The 21,690-nt window shown below is 40.8% G+C and overlaps 2 protein-coding genes across 10 annotated transcripts in view; both read left to right on the top strand.

The window, feature by feature from the left end:
• LOC115767406 (guanine nucleotide-releasing factor 2-like) overlaps positions 1-17,848 on the top strand; it is a 28,220-nt gene extending 10,372 nt beyond the window's left edge. For 2 of the 8 annotated variants that reach the window (XM_030711672.1, XM_030711674.1), the window contains exons 2-15: positions 6,291-6,911; positions 6,983-7,173; positions 7,703-8,256; positions 8,669-9,126; positions 9,938-10,400; positions 10,608-10,801; positions 11,726-11,749; positions 12,886-12,997; positions 13,068-13,768; positions 13,901-14,069; positions 14,156-14,674; positions 14,734-14,859; positions 14,937-15,068; positions 15,151-17,848. In XM_030711672.1, coding sequence (XP_030567532.1) covers positions 6,291-6,911; positions 6,983-7,173; positions 7,703-8,256; positions 8,669-9,126; positions 9,938-10,400; positions 10,608-10,801; positions 11,726-11,749; positions 12,886-12,997; positions 13,068-13,768; positions 13,901-14,069; positions 14,156-14,674; positions 14,734-14,859; positions 14,937-15,068; positions 15,151-15,283 — 4,397 coding nt within the window. In that variant the 3' untranslated portion in view covers positions 15,284-17,848. Of the gene's footprint in view, positions 1-6,290; positions 6,912-6,982; positions 7,174-7,702; positions 8,257-8,668; positions 9,127-9,937; positions 10,401-10,607; positions 10,802-11,725; positions 11,750-12,885; positions 12,998-13,067; positions 13,769-13,900; positions 14,070-14,155; positions 14,675-14,733; positions 14,860-14,936; positions 15,069-15,150 lie in introns of those variants that run through there. The other 6 variants (XM_030711676.1, XM_030711675.1, XM_030711677.1 and 3 more) reach the window with 6 other exon arrangements.
• A 359-nt stretch (positions 17,849-18,207) lies between these two features.
• LOC115767407 (guanine nucleotide-releasing factor 2-like) lies at positions 18,208-21,611 on the top strand. 2 transcript variants are annotated; one of them, XM_030711681.1, is made up of 5 exons: positions 18,208-18,410; positions 18,605-18,720; positions 19,636-19,659; positions 20,796-20,907; positions 20,978-21,611. In XM_030711681.1, the coding sequence occupies exons 1-5, from the start codon at positions 18,238-18,240 to the stop codon at positions 21,105-21,107; spliced, it is 555 nt and encodes a 184-aa protein (XP_030567541.1). In that variant the 5' UTR covers positions 18,208-18,237; the 3' UTR covers positions 21,108-21,611. The 2 variants fall into 2 exon arrangements, with proteins under 2 accessions (XP_030567541.1, XP_030567542.1); XM_030711682.1 differs by lacking the exon at positions 19,636-19,659 and having other exon boundaries at positions 18,219-18,410.
• Positions 21,612-21,690: the final 79 nt, after the last annotated feature.

The following is a 21,690-nucleotide window of genomic DNA, read 5'->3' as shown; positions in this document are numbered from 1 at the left end:
TTATAAAATTACATATATATCTATGAGTTATTTGTGCTAAATATCTCTGGCATACATTTTTATAGCATACCCTAAGGATTTCGTTGGGCTTCAAAGAATGTCATAAACATTTGTATTTGTATTCTGAATGTCGTGATTTGTTGTTGTTGTTGTTTTAAAGAGTGAATCACACGGATGGCTAGCTTAATTAAATTTCCTATGATTGATCAGACATATCCTATATAACCTTGGAGGAGATAACAAGGCAAGTGCTTGAGCCTTTAATGAATTTCTGCTTGTTACAGGGCATCTGCCAGTCGAGCCGCCACTTAAGCAGTCAAGTCCAGTAACTGGCTGTTGTTTTATATTATTTCTTAATTTGATATTTGTTTTTCTTTTTTTTTTAGCTGCTTTTCGCCTTGTTTGGGCCAGTGTTGATTAGCGCTGATTGCTGATCGCGAATCGCGTTGTTCGCAGTTAGAAAGCATAACACGTAACACACACACACACTCACAGAGAGAGAGAGCAAATTCCGTAAATTCCACAGCTGGCCGCTTGGCTGAGGAGAGCTCTCGCTCTCCTCTCTTTTACTCTCTTCCCGTTTGTTTTGTTTTCATTTGGCATGCGGCAAACGTTGCCTCTCTCTCTCTGCCTCTCTCTCTCTCTCTCTCATCGATTGCTCATCGCAAACTGGTTGAAGCTTAACTGTGTTCGGTCAGTCGGTCGACTTGGTTGCTGTCCACTTCAGCTGGAGGCCATTTGCAAATATTGGTCAACTTGAAGAGTCTAAGATTTAGCATAGACAAACGGCAACGGCAACAGCTGCAACCAGATTGTTCGTTGATGATCATCTCATGTTCATGATGAGCGTCGGGTGTGCCCAATTGTGCCAAAACTAGAATCCGTAATCGCACCTGTTTAATGCCAATTCGACTGGTCGAACCCGTCGCCGCTTGTCGCTGATCCAATTTTCAAAGTCTCCAATTGATGCCAAACGGTTCTGGTTACACCCCGCCCCTCCCCTCTTCACTCCTCCTCGCCCCATATGTTAGCTAAAACCCGATCGCCACAAATTGATATTGGGCGTTTGTTTTTTAAACAGTGTTGCGAAATGTTCAAAAGTTTTGAAAGAAGTGACAACTTTCTGGGAATGAAATTCATTGCAAAGTCTTAACATAATATTACAGATCGTGGCACTTAGTGGGCGAAACATCAAAGAACTCTACGAAATGCCAGAATTATAAAGTTTTTCGAACATTTGGCAGATGATCGACACTTGGGGTATTCTGATAGGGCGCCATCTTGAGACATCTTGAGACAAACATGAGGTTATTGTACACTGAATTTTCCAACAAACTATAATAATGTGAATGATATAGGGAAACGATTTTGGATATGCTTTCAACATATTTACTTCTATAAGATCGCAGATGGTTTATTATTATTATTACTATCCCAATATCAATGTCTAGTTCGAAAGTTCCTTGCAATTTCAATTGCGAATACATTTATTATTATTATGTTTGTTCTGTCTCTTTTAGAGATCTCTAGCGTATTTGTTCGGCACTCGATCACCAATAATATTGATGATATTTTGCCCGACTTCACTTCTCTTCAATTTGAGCAGAGATTTTTTTGGGCGTATGCTTGTTAACTGTTTTTTTCTTTTCTTTTTTTTGTACTGTTTTCTTCTACTTTCGTTCGCGCCTTCAACTTCAGCTTCCACAAACTCATTTCAAGGCAAGTCACGATCATCGCGCGCCACTTGAAAATTGTCGAAAACAAATCCCCAGCATTGCCGGGCCTCAGGGCCAGAGAAAGAAAATATATAAAATCAAATCAAATAAAATACAATTTAAACAAAGTGTGAAAAGGCGCTTGTCGAGTGTGCACGACTAGCAAATACCCTGTATCTGGGGTATTATTTCAATCCAGGCTGCAAACTAAAGGAAAAGTCAGTGGTTCGAACCAACAGCCTGACACGACTAGCAAATACCCTGTATCTGGGATATTTTTTCAATCAGGGCTGCAAACTAAAGGAAAAGTTAGTAGTTCGGCTCACGGCTCGAACCAACGACTTGCCTTTAAGTTCGGTTCGTTAAGTTCCTGAACCTACATTTTTTGTTCAAATCTATATTCTTATATATAAACTACAAATTGTTAATAAAACAATTATGTCTACGGTTAAATTTCGTGAGATATTTTGAACATTTTTATGAGCCAAAGTATTTTGAAAATAGAAAATATTATTACACAAAAAAAATGATTAAACAAAATGAAGAATTTCAGATTTACGGAATATTTAAATAACCATAACTTTGTATTAGATTACATACACGCATAATCCACAAAATGAAATTTCTTTATTTGATCAGGAACATATAATATAATATGCATTAAAAAGTTTCCAAATTGAAATTAAATGAACAACTTATGATAATATTGTGCAAATAAATGATTTAAGTCGCTTTCTGTTACTTAACTCTACTTAAGCCTAATTTAGTTGATTTAGTTGTTTATAGGGTATGTGAAACAAGCATACCCAATATCTACAATAATGGCTGCGTTAAAGCAAGAGAGAGAGAGAGAGAGAGAAAGAGAAAGAGCTGAGGCTCAAATGATAACAGAGAGCAAAATGGATGCGAGAGCCGCAATGTTGTTTGTCTATCAGTGAATGTTGTTGTTGTTGTGAATGTTGTTGTTGTGAATGTTGTTGTTGTTGCGCGAGCAAGTCTCAAGCCGAGTTGTTGGGAGCGAGTGCCATTTGATGCGCTGCTATATGTTGCTCTCTACGACGCGTTGTTGTTGTTGTTGTTGTTGTTGCTGTTGTTGTAGCTGTTGTTGTTGTTCTTCGTCTTCTTGTTGCTGCTGCTGCTGTTGCTGCTTAATGGCTGGTTAGCGGACCTGGCGACTGGCTGCTGGCGATTGCCGTTTTGCCGTTTGCCGTTTGCCGTTTGCGGATTTTCATAGTTCAGTGCGCTTTCCAGACGACAACGCTGACGACAGCAGCTGGCGGCCGCGTCTTGTGTCTAAATATATAATATTAGTATATTTGTGATTGGCTATTTGAATTGGCTAAACAGCACAAGACGCAACAACAAGCGGCGACAATTGCTCTTGAAAATTGGCAAAAGGCAAACAACAACAAAAAAAAAACTAAGAAGAAGAAATAAATATATATAAAAAGTTACTTTAGAGCTCGTCAAGTGCTGTGAATTGAATGCAAGACTAACATTAAATTTTCTATAAATATTGTTGTCGCTGCTGCTGCTGTTGTTGTTGCAGTTGTTGTTGTTGCTGTTGTTGTTATGCAATCGCAAAATGCCGCAATTTGACGAGTCTTTTCTGAGCGACTGCGCGCTGGCCGAACGCTGGCGTTTCTATTCGTATACGGTGAAGCAGCCCGTGCAAGATGAGCCAAAGCCACAGCAACAACAACAACAACAGCAGCAGCGCACACTGTGGTCCACGCGCGATAACAACAACAACAACAACGACAACAACAACAACAGCTGCGGCAGCAGCAACAAAGCCACGCTGCATGACATCAAATTCCACAGACGGCGCGAATATAAAAAATTGCCACGTTTGGCTTTATCAGCAGCAGCAACAACAACAACGCCGTCTTTATGCACAACATTGACACCGCCAGCATCGTGTTTGCTGGTCAAGAATGTGTTGCTCTGTAAGTGAAAGCTACAACATACACACACACACATGCACACACACACACACCCTGCATTAGCGTGTTTTGTGGCTTTTCTTTATGTTGGTCTGGTATTGGGTGGGCGTCTACGGATCGTTTACCGTTCGGCATTTGCTCGTTTGCCGTCGTTCATCATGCAAATCAGCTAAAGAGCGGCGCACATGTGCCGTATGCCCTGCACGATAGGGCATATTCGCTATCGATTGCATTTGGCATAATAATGTGCTGAAAAAACGAACTGTGCTAAGTCGCTTCACTCCTTAAGCAGTGTTATCGATAGTGTCTATCGATTTGTGAATCGTTGAGAAGTGTTTCTATCGAAATGTTATTCAAAGCTAACGAATTACGAGTAATTGCTGACAAAACCAACTGTGCTAAGTCACTTCACACTTTAGGCAATGTTATCGATAGTGTTAATCGATTAGTGAATCAGTGACCATATTCGCTATCGATTGAAATGCGCTCAGTTGCTGAAGCACCTGTTTATAAACTGTTAACGATGGAGTATATAGATGTATGGATCGATGATCATATTGGTTATCAATTGCTCATACAAACACAAGCAAATGCTGGAGTAAACTATTATCTCCGTTAAGTCATTCTTTCAGAAATGTTATCGATAGCATGTTTCGACTAGTTAATCGTTGAGGATATTGAACGAGCTCAGCTAATGTCACTCTATAATAACAGTTATCGATAGTTTCTATCGATAGTTGTCCACACTCAACTGTTTAATAGAAACATCCTTAGCTTTTTATTAGCCAAATGTCCTTAGCTAAACAACTCCCGTTGTTGTTGGTTTTGGAAGAGTCAATTGTGCGGGTTATCGATAAAAGTATCGAATGATCCTTTGAATGTATTAAGCAATGTGAATGTGTAAGCAATCAATTGATATACAACGTTTATTTAGTACGGAATTTATCGTCCATGTTGTAAAACGATGATAATCCTACGTAGACAACCTAATGCTTATCGATATTTATCGATAATGCTTTGAATTATAACTGAAACTCAACAAATTTAAATATATATTTGAGCAGATAAAAGTCGAACAGTAATTGTTATCGTTAGTAAAAATTTGTACACATTTTCATAGGGTATCTCAAGTTTGGCCTTCAGTCAGCTAGTCACACTCTTACTCTGTCTCTTTGCACATTTCTCATCTGATTTTTATCATTTTATTGGCGATTTAAAACAAGCATTGAATAAACAACACATCAAATGAGTGCGGATAAATGTGAACTTTTTGGTGAATATGTTAAAAAGCGACACGTGAAGGTCTCTCAAATACGCAGAGTCCATATCTATATATCCGAAATGTTTTCTTACACATACATATATGTTCATCTCTATATATATATATTGGCAAAAGTCAAAAACAAAAGTAGACAAAAATTGGAATATCCATTCAGTAATACATATATATGCCATTCTAAAAGTTCCTGCATGGGAAAAGCTTAATCAACTATATGAGTATATATATATATATATATTTCTACAAATATATATCGGGAAATCAAAAGTAAATGCCTACGTTTCTATAGAAACAGTTGAGACCGATTTGTACTCGGAAATTGTGTAGTTATCGTTACTTAAACCCATGCTGAATTAGTTGATGACAACAACATGTAGGCAAGCGAGTGCACGACTATGAGATACTCTGTAAACAGATCTAATAATATACCATAATGGTGTCTAACAAGTCTTTTCTCTATGTGTATATGGTAGAGAAAGGGTATAAAACTAAAGTCAAGCACATTCATATCGCCTATTTCACTTCCAATGCGCGAATACGGCGATAGCATACAATACTTCACAAGATAAAGAAATCGATTTTGCCAGGTGAATCGCTTGCGATTGTGATTATTAGCCTGGTAATATTTGTAATATTGCTTATCGCTTTTGTAACTTCCAGGCGACACGCTTGATGCTTTGATTTCTTTAGAAACACTTGGCTATCTATTGCTACCTTTCTTTATATGCCAGGTGAATCGCTATATATTGAATTGCTGAGCCAACTTTGCCAGGGTATACAAATGCAGAGAGTGTTTTTTACAGGGTATACAAATGCTGAACGTGTTTTGAACCGAAAAGCGGCTCGTGAACCGTATTCTTATTATTCGATAAGTGCTTAATACGCAAGGCATAATCCGACTGAATCACGCTTGAGTTATGATTCATGAATGCGTGTGTGGTTCTGTATGTGTGTGTGTGTGTGTGTGTGTGTGTGTGTGTGTGTGTGTGTGTGTGTGTGTGTGTGTGTGTGTGTGTGTGTGTGTGTGTGTGTGTGTGTGTGTGTGTGTGTGTGTGTGTGTGTGTGTGTGTGTGTGTGTGTGTGTGTGTGTGTGTGTGTGTGTGTGTGTGTGTGTGTGTGTGTGTGTGTGTGTGTGTGTGTGTGTGTGTGTGTGTGTGTGTGTGTGTGTGTGTGTGTGTGTGTGTGTGTGTGTGTGTGTGTGTGTGTGTGTGTGTGTGTCGCCTATTGTTGAGCTGGAGCGCATGAAATGAATATCCAGTTGAATAATCCCATAGAGCAAATACAGATCATTCGGTCTTGATTCGATTTAATTAACATTATTGAACACCATGTTTTATCATCCTCGAATAGACGGCAGCATCAGTTCTCCATCCACGCCCAACAACTGCTCGGCGGGCGGCGTCGGCGGCTGCGGCAACAGCAGCAGCAGCAACAGCATCAACAGCAGCGGCGCCGCCAACTACGCGGGCCACACATCCAGCACATCGTCAACGCCCCCGCCGCAGCATACGCAGTACCAGCAGCAGCAGCAGCAACAGTCGCAGCAAGCGCCGCCGCCGACGACCCCACAGCAGAGCGGGCGGACAGGTGGGGTGCCGCCAGCGCCGCCAAGCGGCAGTGCGTCGTCGTCGTCGGGCTCATCGGGTCATAAGAACAGTCTGAAGGGCACGAAGTTGGCGCGACGTGCGCGCTCCTTTAAGGACGATCTGATTGAGAAGATCTCACTGATGCGCACCACAAACAATACGCTCGGCCGATCCCATTCGCCGCACAGTCCGCGCAGCAAGCACGGCTCCAAGCCGCCGCCCACCACCGAGGAGGTGCAGCGTTCCACTCAAACGCTGGAGACGCACGTCAAGGATATATCGAATGCGCTCAAACACTTTCGCGATGTCATACACAAAAAGAAGCTGGAGGTGCTGCCCGGCAATGGCACCGTCATACTGGAGACCATTGCCAGCATGTATTCCGGTAAATGATCCAAACGATTCTTCCATAAATATTCTCTAACTCTAACCGCTTCCTTTTCTTTTGCTTCACAGTCATTCAGTCGTATACGCTGAACGAGAACAGTGCCATCATGAGCTCAGCCACACAGCAGGTCTACCAGTCGCTGGGCAAGCTCATCAAGCTCTGCGACGAGGTCATGTTGAGCGAGAAGAGCGGCGAGTGCGCCTCCCTCAGCAACGAGAATGTCCGTGAGGTCATCGATCTGCTCGAGGATGCAGTGCGCGTAAGTGTGAGCCCAGCTTAGGCGGTAGGCCATTTTCTCAGTGTCTCTTAGACATGACCAACACTGCTGGCCAGTGTGTGCACACATTTCTATATGTTGGCAATGCTGTCAACAACAAATTACTTAAGGCCTGCTTTTCTAGGGTTTGGTTTAGGTTTCGTTTAACAATCACTTACAATATATTAACGGGCGGTTTAACTCTAGAGTTCAGTATAACTAACTGCCAATTGAGCAACACTGCCGGCCAGAGTGTACAATGACTAAAATATGTATGTTGGCAACACTGTTCACAAATTCAATATGTTTCAATTTGAACTGAACAGAACATGTAATTGGGGTAAAGAAAGAAGATAATTTACTTGCAAACAGTTCAGTATTAACTAGAATGTTAGCAAGTGCCACATTATCCTGAGGATACCACATTATCCTGGCTATAAAACTTTAAGTGTAGAGACACTGAGAAAAAAAAAACGGGCTTCGAGTAAATGGGATAGGCAAACACTAACAGCATATATTATTGCACTTGCAGAATCTGGTCACACTGGCGCAGGGCAAGCTTAAGGAGCAGGATCAGTGCACGTTTCGTTATAGCGGCGCCGGCTTGGGCGGCATTGGTGCCGCTGCCGACATAATGGGCGTGGTGACCGCCGCAAGCGCAGCGGGAAGCGTGACTGGGCTGCGCACACCAGCGGATGCGGCAGCGGCCGCGGTGGTGCAGCGCACCTCGCTGCCCGATATTGCACTAACGCCCAAGGAGCGCGACATACTCGAGCAGAGCAATGTGAATCCCATGCGCGGCTCGCACAGCACGGAGAGCATACTGCGCGATACGAGCCCGCCGCCAAAGCCGCCGTTGCCCAACCGGGCGAGCAATCCGCCGCCGTTACCACCAAAGCGCCGCAGTCAGCCGCAGTCGCAGCTGGCGAATGCCAATGCATCCACCAATACCAATACGAACCCCACCACCAGCCACTCGTCGCAGGCGAATAGCCCGTTGCCCTACGCACAATCGCATAATATCAGCCTAAACTCTGATCTGGATTGCAGTTCGAATTTCTCGCTGCTTAACTATGGCGTAGACCGGTTAGTTACTCGCTGAACACGTTCACTCGCTCATTGGAATACATATTACTAACTCGCTTAATTTTTCATTATTAACTCGTTTGACACAATACTCGCTTGATTCACTTCCGCTTAACTCGCTCAATTACTCACTATTTTACTCGCCCAATTTCATCACTCGCTCATTTAATCGCTACAATCACTCGCCAACTTGTTTACTTTCGCTTTACTCGCTCGAACTAATCGTTCGCTCAATTACTCACTATTTTACTCGCTCCAATCACCTACTCGCTCACTTACTTGCAACTCGCCCAAGTCCATCACTCGCCTATTTAGATAAATATATACTCGTTGAAATCGCACACTTTAATAATTAGCTCGCTTGATTTACACACTCGCTGATTAATTTCCTTATCGACTCGTTCGTTTGCAGCCTTTCGGTGCGCTCGCGCTCACCAGACGAGAACAGCCAATGCTCGTTCGACTCGGCGCTAAATCATTCACGCGAGGAGGAGGAACAGCTGCAGAAGCCGCCATCGAGAACGCTACACCATCAGTTGGACGACGACGTGGACAAACTGATCAGCTACAGTGAGTGCCCGCAAGCAATAGCTCCTAACATCAGCTCCATCTATAACTCAATTTCTCAAACTCGCCTGCGACCAGCAGAGGCTCCGGCTGAGGCTGGCGCTGCGCTGTCACAGGAGGCAGCTGCCGCGTCCAGCGCTCAGATGACGCCGCCTTTGCCGGGTGTCAGCTCTGCCTCTGCCTCTGGTCTTGGCTCCGGCTCTGGCTCTGGCTCCGGCTCCGGCTCTGGCGCAGCTGAGGCCAACACGGAGCTGCGTAAAGCAGCCGCAGCGCTAACCAGCAATCGTCATTCAAATGAATCGGGTATTCCAGGCAATTACTTATATCTTATCTAATGCTTTGACTGTCTCCCACCTGTGTGCTTAGACTAGTTAACATTTTATAAGCTGCAAAATGATGTGCCCAAAAGCTTCATTTTGTGATTTGATTTCTTAATTAGATTCCTTTTTTGTTGCCATTTAAAACAAAAATAATTTTCCAAATATCCTAATGTCTCTGAGATCAGCAAAGATTTAAAGAAAATATCAATATTTGTTGCCAGTTTTATGCTTAAGCTCGACATTTATTCTCACTTCAAATAGTGAATCATAATATGAAAGAGACTCTGTCTCCATAGAGTATATGCACATAATCCTGATCAGGATGACAAGCTAAATCGATCCATGTCCGTCTATTCATCTGTCTGTCTGTGTGAAAGTACAAAAGGAGACAAAAGAGACTTAAAATTTGTAGAAAGTTAATCATTTTATCTCCCATTTCCATTATATCGATAATTATCGATTTTGATAAAAGCTTAGTGCATGGATTTTCGTGTAGTATATTGGGATATAGAATATTCCACCCAACTTCCTCTAATATATAACACATTCTTATAGCTAGAGTCGTGCGCTTTGTCAGGGTATCTGCTAGTCGGGTGCTCCCGGCTAGAGCACTGTTATTTGCCTTGTTATTGTGTTTGAATTCGCTTTGATCTTTGAATTGTTTTGCATACATTCTCATTGCTGTGTTTTACACGATTTGTATAATATGTAATTTGTGTGTGTTTTTGTTGTTGTTGTAGTGTTCCCATTATTTGGCAATTGATTAACTTAGTTGTTGTTATTTTTAACCGCAGGCTTTGTGTCGATGATGTCATTCCGTACCTCCACGCAGAGCGTCTCGAAACGCTCCTCGGAGCACAGTGTGCAATCCTCGACAAAGTCATCGAGCAGCAATTCAGAGATCGCCTTCGGCATGAACGAGCTGACCTGCGCCTCCTCGACGAGCAACAGCGGCAGCAACACCGATTATCAGCAGCTAAGCCAAACGCAGACAACGCAACGTCACATCACCAGCAACAGCAGCAACATTAGCAGCAGCAGCAACATTAGCAGCAGCAACGGCAACGGCAACATTAGCAGCAGCAGCAGCAGCAATACAACGGCAATGGCAACAACAATTGCCAGTGAACAGTTGCTGGCGCTGGGCAGCAATTGCCCGTCGCCGGAGCTGGCGCCGGCGTTGCCACCCAAGACGCAGCAGCGTACAACATTGTCACTGTTTGATGCGGCCATGGATATGCTGGACGATTGCATTTTGTACGTGTAGGCCACTTATATATATTTATATACAATATATTGTGTGGCAACGCTAGCCGAGCAAAGTGGGAACAGTTAGCCAGTTTGTGTATGGCGTTGCCAGCATGATTTTGCACAGAACAATAAGAGCACTTTGCAATTGAATACTTTATTTTCTATTGTATTTGAATTGTTTTCTATTTTGCTTGTTTTCTGCTTGTATTGCAGCGAAATGCCAGAGATGCGTCAATTGTCGCCACATCATCAGCATCATTCTTCGTCGACGCAGCTGCACCAGTGGCATTCCAAGCATCACAGTCTCATTGAGCCGCCGCGGAGCGCCCATTTGCCCAGCAGCTGCAGCAGCGCCTTTGACAGGCATTTGGAGAAGCCGCCGCCGCTGCCGAGGAAGCAGAAGCACAGTAAGCACAGATTGCCAAATGCGCACATACATATACATTTACATTTGGTTCCTATTATTATTTTATTTGTATTTGTTTTTTTTTTGTATTTTCTCTCTATTTTTTTTTTTGGTAAACTGCATTTGTGTATACATGTATGTGCGTGTGTGTTTGTGTGTGTAACAATTTGCATGTATTTCATTTGTTTGCCAAACTTAACCGCTAGGTGTCGCCACAGGCAATGCCAAGCGGTGAGTTTTCAACTGTTTTTTTTTATGGCTAGCTTTACTTGTCGGTGAATGTGTGTGCGTGTGTGTGTGTGTGTGTGCCAACTGTGATACGCTTAAATGCCTAACGCACACACACACACACACACACCTGTGTAAACACAATTTCTTCAGTCTTATATTATGACTTTCTGTTGCACTTCTTTTTTGCGTTTTGCGTTTTGTTTTGCTTTGTTGTTTCGCATCCATTCACAACAAGGACACGCTACACACAAAACACATTTCTTGGCTCCTGCCCACAACAAAAACAAAAAAACAGAAAAACAAAATGAAAAGTAAAGAGAACAGACACAAACACGCAGCCCTCCTGCCCCCCTGCCCAGACGAACGACAGCATCAACAACTGGCAACAGGCAGCCGTACAACAACAATCAGGCAACCACAACAACAACAACAACAACAACAACAACGACAACAATCAGTCTATCAGTCAATCAATCAATCAGTCTACCAACATTAACAATCAGCAACAAATCCATATATATATTTTATATATGTATATTTGTTTTTGTAGTTAGGCAGTTAAGAATTTGTAGCAAAACTTTTATTTATAGCACTCGTAATATTGCCAATGTTGAGCAATACGAAAAAAAACCTTGCCAAATTGTTGTACGCAAAACTCTAACCCAACTAAATTATCGTTCCAATCAACATCTAGATTTTCAAAGTGTCGCATTCTCGGGTAAGTCTAGCTGCTCTGCAGCTGTTCGCCTCCTTTTTCGTTTGTTTTTTCCTTCTTCTTCTTCTGCTTCCTCCTTCTTCTATATACATATATGTTTCTGTTCAACTTGTTTGTTTGCCTTTGTTTCGCTACGAATCTGTTGCATATCCTTTCCAATCAAAAAAGATATATATATATATACATATTTGGTTTGGTTCGAATTCCACAGATCCACAATCCACAGGTTGGATTCCACAGAAACGCGTGAAATTGACTTAAGATTTTATAGATTTTTCTGTTATTAAGGCTATTCCCCAAGAGTTTTTCACTTTATATTTTTCATAAATATTTCTGCAAATATTTTCGTATATATTTCGTATATAATAAAATGTTTCACTTCACATAAATGGAAAGGGTATACAGTATTCGTTACGCTACCTAACGCTGTTGCTGTTGTGTTGCGCCTTCGCCGTGGAACTAGTTCCTCTTTGGTTCCCGTTTGCCCTGGCTTTAATTGATTTTGTTATTGTTTATGTGTTTATGTTGTTTGTTGTTGCGCGCTTACCTGTTGCATATTCGCAGTTCCGGCTTTGGATTCGATGCCGGGGCAGCGCACAGAGATGGGCGCAAATCGTATCAATTTCAACGAGCGTCAAGTTAGAACTCTGAAAAGAGTTGCAGACGGTTCGATTCGTGAACTCCCCCCATGCTATGATATTTAAATATTGTAATTGAACGAAATGTTGTAACTTTCTTGGTATTTGGTTCATTGTAAATTAACAAGCATGTTATTTTCTTAGGTTTAAATATTTGGTTTTAGGAGAGACAAAAGTTCAGTTCGCGTACCTGATTACTTATGTACATATGTATGTGTAAAGTGAGACTTGGGTTCGAACCTTGTGAAAGGTTGTGCCCCTTGAATAGCAATCGAAGCCAATATAAAACGCATTGCGCCCATCTCTAGCCCCGTTTCGATATGGCACATGACGCCAAATGGAGCGCAAATCCCCCCCAGTCACTGATTGGAACTGTTGTCAGCTGGCGCGCTGTTCGCTGTGCGCTTGTTTTGGTTTGGCTTGTTGTGACAGGTGCATTAAAATTGTTTTTCTTTTCTTTCTTATTCGCTCTCGCCCCGGCCACTTGCACACAACCAACAGTTCTGGCCTACATGGAGATCTGCTCGGCGAATTCGCACTCTGTGGAGCAGCATCGGCATACAATGCACGCGTACAACATCAGCCGCAACATGTCGCATAGTCAGACCATGAAGTGAGTGCTCGAGATTGGCGTTGCAGTAACAGAACTCAATGTTTATGTTTATTTTCATGTTTGCCTGCAGCATAATGTCCGTTAGCAAGGATCTGTCGCCGGAGCAGGAGATGCCGCCAGCGCTGCCGCCCAAGAATTACAAGCAGCGCAAGCCCTCAACTACCATGACGTCGGGGTCGGCATCGACAGCAATTCCAGCAGCGATTATTACAACCCCACCGGCTAGTCCGAAGCCAATGCTCAGCGACGGTTCTCTAAGGGGCTGCCGCATGACGACCGTCTGTGAGGAGCTCAACGATCCGCCGACACACTCGGATGAGGCAAGCGCAGCAGCTGCGGCTGCGGCCGCGTTGGATAGCAATGAAAACGTGAACGCTGCCGGCAGCCACACCTACTATTGTCACTCACATCAGCTGCCCAGCGAGTCGGCAAAAGCTGGGGCAGGCGAGCAGCAGCTAGCCACGCCCATAAGCACACCCAAAATGCTGGATGCTGGCGATGTGGAGCAAGGTGGGGCCAAGGAGCAGCCGTTGCAGCCAGGCGAGCTAGAGCTTGCAGAAGATGAGGAGCAGGACATCGATGGCGAGGAGGATGAGGAGGACGACGACGAGGGTGAGGTCGATAATCAATTGCCAAACATGCTGGAAGAGATCGACATAACGCCATACCTAATACTCAAAAAGAAGGAGGAGGATGGCCCAGAAGTGAAGGGCGGCTACATCGATGCGCTGATCGTGCACGCCAGTCGCGTCCAGAAGGTCGCTGATAATGGTAGGCATCATCATCATAATCATCATCGTCGCAATCGCAATCGCAATCGCAATAAACATACAAGCAGCGTTCTTAGTATCCGTAAGCGTCATTTAAACCAAAATCCATTTGTTGTTCATTTCGCCCATGCAGCATTCAGCGAGGCGTTCATTACAACCTTCCGCACCTTCATTCAGCCGATCGATGTGATCGAGAAGCTGACCCATCGTTACACATACTTCTTCTGCCAGGTGCACGATCAGAAGCAGAAGGCCGCCAAGGAGACCTTCTCGCTGCTGGTGCGTGTCGTCAATGATCTGACGTAAGTGTTTTGATATATATATTAACTTTCAAAGCCCAAAAGAATTGCATTTCAATTCACGCAAACTAAATTGATTTGACAAACAGCTCGACGGATCTGACAAGCCAGCTGCTTAGTTTGCTGGTTGAGTTTGTTTATCAGCTGGTCTGCTCCGGCCAGCTGTATTTGGCCAAGCTGCTGCGCAACAAGTTTGTGGAGAAGGTAACGCTATATAAGGATCAAAGGAGCTACGCCTATGTGCCCGATCAATTGGGCAGCGGCAGCAATACAAATCAGCCCAGTCTGCTCGACTTGAAGTCATTGGAAATAGCCGAGCAGATGACATTGCTGGATGCGGAGCTTTTTCAGAAAATCGAGATACCCGAAGTATTATTATTTGCCAAAGATCAGTGCGAGGAGAAATCACCCAATCTCAATAAATTCACCGAGCACTTTAATAAAATGTCCTATTGGGCGCGCTCCAAAATCTTGCGTCTACAGGACGCCAAAGAGCGCGAAAAGCATGTGAATAAATTTATTAAAATCATGAAGCATTTACGCAAAATGAACAATTACAATTCGTATCTGGCGCTGCTCTCAGCGCTCGATTCGGGCCCCATACGCAGGTAATTACCCAATTAGCCCAATTGATGGCAATTATTAACAGCCCTTTCCCCTTTTGCAGACTGGAATGGCAGAAGGGCATTGCGGAGGAGGTGCGCTCGTTTTGTGCGCTCATCGATTCGAGTTCCAGTTTTCGGGCCTATCGTCAGGCGCTTGCCGAAACCAATCCACCCTGCATTCCCTACATGTAAGCCAACGAATGATGCCATTCTATATATATATATATCAAGATTATCAATTGCATCTATTTTGTATACCCTGCAGCGGTCTGGTACTACAGGATCTGACCTTTGTGCATGTGGGCAATCAGGACTATGTGTCCAAGGGTGTTATTAACTTTTCGAAACGCTGGCAGCAATACAATATCATTGTCAATATGAAGCGTTTCAAGAAATGGTGAATTTAACACACACACACACAATTATATTTATAGATATATGTATGTCATGTATATAATATGCGCCCATTTGTATTCTAGCGCCTATCCATTTCGACGCAATGAACGCATCATTGGCTTCTTTGATAACTTTAAGGATTTCATGGGCGAGGAGGAGATGTGGCAGATATCGGAGCGCATTAAGCCACGTGGTCGACGCCCCGTCAACTATTAGTCTTTATGCAGCAACAACACCAACTGCATTTAAAAGTGCAATGTTTACACACACACACACACACACACACATACACACCTTCCGCGTGTGTGTGTGGGTGTGGGTGCGCGCGCCGTGGATGTGCATAACTCCCTTAGACATAACACACGCCGTCGTCAACTTATCTAACTGGGTCTGAGTACAATCGATCATTCACACTACTCTATACTAAATACGTATATAAGCTATATACATATATATATATATATATGTATGTATACACGACTTTTATGTGTATATATCTATATATAGCAATAGATGCAGTTGCATATGTGCATGCACATAAAATGTACCTAAAAAAACGGAAAAAATACAATATATATTACTAAAAAAACCGAGTTAAATACGATACGTGTAGTTCGAAAAATATGTAAAAGCAAATATTAAGCATGCATGGATATTGTAAGAATTATATATATATCTATATATATATATATGTGTGTGCATGTGTATTGGTAACAAGCGATCTAACGGCTAACATAGTTACCGTCACGATATTTGGCAGCACACATAAAATTCCTAATTACCAACGTTAACTTCTTTAAATATTCTAACTGTGTATTAACAACGAATTTTCGAAACGTGCTCGTTTTGTTTTTTACTTTTTATTTTTTTTTTTTTTTTTTTAGAAACTATGTTAACAATATTTACGTGTATGTAGAGCCAAAAAAAAAAAAAAAAAACAACAATTTAATATAAATTACGAGTTTTATGTGTTTTAAAATAAGCGCTAAATCGTCGAACCCGAACGTATACAATCACCTAGAGACACCAAATCGAAAGAAAGAGTATAGAAAAAAAAACACGAACAAATTCATGAACTCATGAAATCGATATGTAATAAATAAATCTTGTGCATACGGCTGGCTAATTGGCTAACAAATAGTTTGACTAACTATTTATAATCACGAATTGTATAAACCCCCAAGAACTCCCTACAGAAACCGCTAATTTACCTCCACCTGCGCACGTGTTTAAACGACTCGCGTTTATGTATGTGTCCTGAATTAAAACCAATTGCAGCCTCAGCTGTATGCACAACTGGCTAAAAGATAAACTATAAACAATACGAAATTTTAAATTCATTCGGCATTTACCTACACGCACACACACAAACACACACACACACACACACACACACACACACTCAATTAGAAATCGAAACAACTTGAAAAGTTACAAAAAAAAAAAAAAAATGAAAATTTGAAATTGCTTTTTATGCGTAAAGCCAACTAAATATTTATATACACAGCGATTAAATTCCGTTAAAATGGTTAACTTGTCAAAAAGCGTAAACAAAAAGAAAGAATTGCAAACTATTTAACTCTATACAAAGTGTACATTAGTTAAGCTAAGCGATTATATATATATGATATACTATATGCATACATATATACACTTACACACACAAACACATGCATGAACTGCATTTCAAACACACACACACACATACACGCGACACGCACACGCTTTCACGTTCAAGTCTCATGCACACAGTAGTAAGTGTTACCAGCTGCCGCTTCAAGAAAGTAGCCAAATACATAGCTAAATATAGCTGTTAATTGGCAACACTGATCATACACACAAGAACAAGCACAACAACTGCACACTATTTTTACCTATACATATATATGTGTATGTGTATATGTTACAAGTTGTAATATATTATATTATATACATATATGTATACCTACAACTTGCAAGTATACAAATTTTGGATTCTTTTATGTATATTTAATCTGTGTATGTGCTATATACAGCGCTTTATGTGTACCACATATGTGCATATGTATGTGTACATGAACTTATACAGAGCGTTACACACACACACACACACACACACACACATACTAACTTACTGACTCACTCACTCACACACACACACGCACATAGAAACAAGACTGTCTTTAGTATATATGTAGTAATATTTCATGTATCTTTACTAAAGCTACATATACGCGTATTTGTATGTACTGCTTATAGAAATTGTTATAAACGAAACTTTAGCCAAGTTGCACAACACACACACACACACGCGCATAAAACCGATCCACCATATACTACTATATACTACAACTATGTACACGAAGAAAACAAAAAAAAAAAAACTAAAAATTGAATCAAAATTAAAAGCTACCAAACTAACTACCTAACTATGTGCATATATATATATATATGTATGTGTGTGTGTGTGTGTGTGTGCATGCATGTATGTATGCATGTGCACCGACGTCTGCTATATAAATGCGTACATATGCGTATGCCCAGCATTGTGCATTCTAAATATATATATATATATGTGTATATGTATCTCTGATTTAGTCATTGCTTTATATGTGCCTATTATAACGATTTTTGATGTATATTTCATAACATCAGTTACCAGTTTTTAATAATTCACATTTTTATTATGTATGTATTGTAAATGTAATTGTAATCTATTGTAAACCCAACTAAATGAGAAACTACCAACTTTAAAGATATTAAAACGAAATTAAACAAACAAAAAAAAAAGTTAAAAAAAAAGTGCATAAAACTTGATGAGTAAGCTAAACTTAACTTAATACACATATTTTTTTTTTTGTTTTTGTTTATATATTTTTTTTTTCAATTGTCTATATTTACATGTATTGTATGTTTAACTTAACTGATTAGTTCATATATATATATATATAATTATATATATATATGTATATTGTCACGTATGTGTACTTTCGTTTCCCAAGTAGAGCAAATTTTAATTGTAAATGTATTTGTAACTAAATGTTATACATTTATTTATAAGAAAAAAAAAATAGCTACAAAATAAATGTATTTTTCCTTTAAAAAGAAATTTGTTTAAAATCCGGACAAGTTTTGTCAAAAAGAAATATAATAATAATATGGTTTATTGAAGCTCCCCAAATATTTTGTCTATGGGAAATTTAATTTTATTTTCATTTAAATTTCTTAACAGTGAACAGTTGCTGGCGCTGGGCAGCAATTGCCCGTCGCCGGAGCTGGCGCCGGCGTTGCCACCCAAGACGCAGCAGCGTACAACATTGTCACTGTTTGATGCGGCCATGGATATGCTGGACGATTGCATTTTGTACGTGTAGGCCACTTATATATATATTGTGTGGCAACGCCAGCCGAGCAAAGTGGGAACAGTTAGCCAGTTTGTGTATGGCGTTGATAGCATGATTTTGCACAGAACAATGAGAGCACTTTGCAATTGAATACTTTATTTTCTATTGTATTTGAATTGTTTTCTATTTTGCTTGTTTTCTGCTTGTATTGCAGCGAAATGCCAGAGATGCGTCAATTGTCGCCACATCATCAGCATCATTCTTCGTCGACGCAGCTGCACCACAGGCATTTGGAGAAGCCGCCGCCGCTGCCGAGGAATAAGAAGCACAGTAAGCACAGATTGCCAAATGCGCACATACTTATATATTTACATTTGGTTCCTATTATTATTTTATTTGTATTTGTTTTTTTTTTTTGTATTTTCTCTCTATTTTTTTTTGATAAACTGCTTTTGTGTATACATGTATGTGCGTGTGTGTTTGTATGTGTAACAATTTGCATGTATTTCATTTGTTTGCCAAACTTAACCGCTAGGTGTCGCCACAGGCAATGCCAAGCGGTGAGTTTTCAACTGTTTTATTTTTTATGGCTAGCTTTACTTGTCGGTGAATGTGTGTGCGTGTGTGTGTGTGTGTGCCAACTGTGATACGCTTAAATGCCTAACGCGCGCACACACACACACCTGTGTAAACACAATTTCTTCAGTCTTATGACTTTCTGTTGCACTTCTTTTTTGCGTTTTGCGTTTTGTTTTGCTTTGTTGTTTCGCATCCATTCACAACAAGGACACGCTACACACAAAACACATTTCTTGGCTCCTGCCCACAACAAAAACAAAAAAACAGAAAAACAAAATGAAAAGTAAAGAGAACAGACACAAACACGCAGCCCTCCTGCCCCCCTGCCCAGACGAACGACAGCATCAACAACTGGCAACAGGCAGCCGTACAACAACAATCAGGCAACCACAACAACAACAACAACAACAACAACAACGACAACAATCAGTCTATCAGTCAATCAATCAATCAGTCTACCAACATTAACAATCAGCAACAAATCCATATATATATTTTATATATGTATATTTGTTTTTGTAGTTAGGCAGTTAAGAATTTGTAGCAAAACTTTTATTTATAGCACTCGTAATATTGCCAATGTTGAGCAATACGAAAAAAAACCTTGCCAAATTGTTGTACGCAAAACTCTAACCCAACTAAATTATCGTTCCAATCAACATCTAGATTTTCAAAGTGTCGCATTCTCGGGTAAGTCTAGCTGCTCTGCAGCTGTTCGCCTCCTTTTTCGTTTGTTTTTTCCTTCTTCTTCTTCTGCTTCCTCCTTCTTCTATATACATATATGTTTCTGTTCAACTTGTTTGTTTGCCTTTGTTTCGCTACGAATCTGTTGCATATCCTTTCCAATCAAAAAAGATATATATATATATACATATTTGGTTTGGTTCGAATTCCACAGATCCACAATCCACAGGTTGGATTCCACAGAAACGCGTGAAATTGACTTAAGATTTTATAGATTTTTCTGTTATTAAGGCTATTCCCCAAGAGTTTTTCACTTTATATTTTTCATAAATATTTCTGCAAATATTTTCGTATATATTTCGTATATAATAAAATGTTTCACTTCACATAAATGGAAAGGGTATACAGTATTCGTTACGCTACCTAACGCTGTTGCTGTTGTGTTGCGCCTTCGCCGTGGAACTAGTTCCTCTTTGGTTCCCGTTTGCCCTGGCTTTAATTGATTTTGTTATTGTTTATGTGTTTATGTTGTTTGTTGTTGCGCGCTTACCTGTTGCATATTCGCAGTTCCGGCTTTGGATTCGATGCCGGGGCAGCGCACAGAGATGGGCGCAAATCGTATCAATTTCAACGAGCGTCAAGTTAGAACTCTGAAAAGAGTTGCAGACGGTTCGATTCGTGAACTCCCCCCATGCTATGATATTTAAATATTGTAATTGAACGAAATGTTGTAACTTTCTTGGTATTTGGTTCATTGTAAATTAACAAGCATGTTATTTTCTTAGGTTTAAATATTTGGTTTTAGGAGAGACAAAAGTTCTGTTCGCGTACCTGATTACTTATGTACATATGTATGTGTAAAGTGAGACTTGGGTTCGAACCTTGTTAAAGGTTGTGCCCCTTGAATAGCAATCGGAGCCAATATAAAACGCATTGCGCCCATCTCTAGCCCCGTTTCGATATGGCACATGACGCCAAATGGAGCGCAAATCCCCCCCAGTCACTGATTGGAACTGTTGTCAGCTGGCGCGCTGTTCGCTGTGCGCTTGTTTTGGTTTGGCTTGTTGTGACAGGTGCATTAAAATTGTTTTTCTTTTCTTTCTTATTCGCTCTCGCCCCGGCCACTTGCACACAACCAACAGTTCTGGCCTACATGGAGATCTGCTCGGCGAATTCGCACTCTGTGGAGCAGCATCGGCATACAATGCACGCGTACAACATCAGCCGCAACATGTCGCATAGTCAGACCATGAAGTGAGTGCTCGAGATTGGCGTTGCAGTAACAGAACTCAATGTTTATGTTTATTTTCATGTTTGCCTGCAGCATAATGTCCGTTAGCAAGGATCTGTCGCCGGAGCAGGAGATGTCGGGGTCGGCATCGACAGCTATCCCAGCAGCGATTATTACAACCCCACCGACTAGTCCACACACACACACACACACACTCAATTAGAAATCGAAACAACTTGAAAAGTTACAAAAAAAAAAAAAAGAAAATTTGAAATTGCTTTTTATGCGTAAAGCCAACTAAATATTTATATACACAGCGATTAAATTCCGTTAAAATGGTTAACTTGTCAAAAAGCGTAAACATATATATATATATATATGTATGTGTGTGTGTGTGTGTGCATGTATGTATGCATGTGCACCGACGTCTGCTATATAAATGCGTACATATGCGTATGCCCAGCATTGTGCATTCTAAATATATATATATATATATATATGTGTATATGTATCTCTGATTTAGTCATTGCTTTATATGTGCCTATTATAACGATTTTTGATGTATATTTCATAACATCAGTTACCAGTTTTTAATAATTCACATTTTTATTATGTATGTATTGTAAATGTAATTGTAATCTATTGTAAACCCAACTAAATGAGAAACTACCAACTTTAAAGATATTAAAACGAAATTAAACAAACAAAAAAAAAAGTTAAAAAAAAAGTGCATAAAACTTGATGAGTAAGCTAAACTTAACTTAATACACATATTTTTTTTTTTTTAAGTATTCTCATTTCTTAAT

Source organism: Drosophila novamexicana, unplaced genomic scaffold (assembly GCF_003285875.2).
Source record: "Drosophila novamexicana strain 15010-1031.04,08,12 unplaced genomic scaffold, DnovRS2.1 tig00001385-arrow-arrow-pilon, whole genome shotgun sequence".
Taxonomy (NCBI): domain Eukaryota; kingdom Metazoa; phylum Arthropoda; class Insecta; order Diptera; family Drosophilidae; genus Drosophila; species Drosophila novamexicana.
This window is presented reverse-complemented; position numbering and strand designations above follow the sequence as displayed.

Excerpts from the sequence above, each read along its gene's own strand:
- LOC115767407 (XM_030711681.1), top strand. The coding sequence starts at position 18,238 with ATGGGAAATTTAATTTTATTTTCATTTAAATTTCTTAACAGTGAACAG. Across the intron at positions 18,411-18,604 it reads ATGCTGGACGATTGCATTTT|CGAAATGCCAGAGATGCGTC; the intron begins GTACGTGTAGGC and ends CTTGTATTGCAG. Across the intron at positions 18,721-19,635 it reads GCCGAGGAATAAGAAGCACA|ATTTTCAAAGTGTCGCATTC; the intron begins GTAAGCACAGAT and ends ATCAACATCTAG.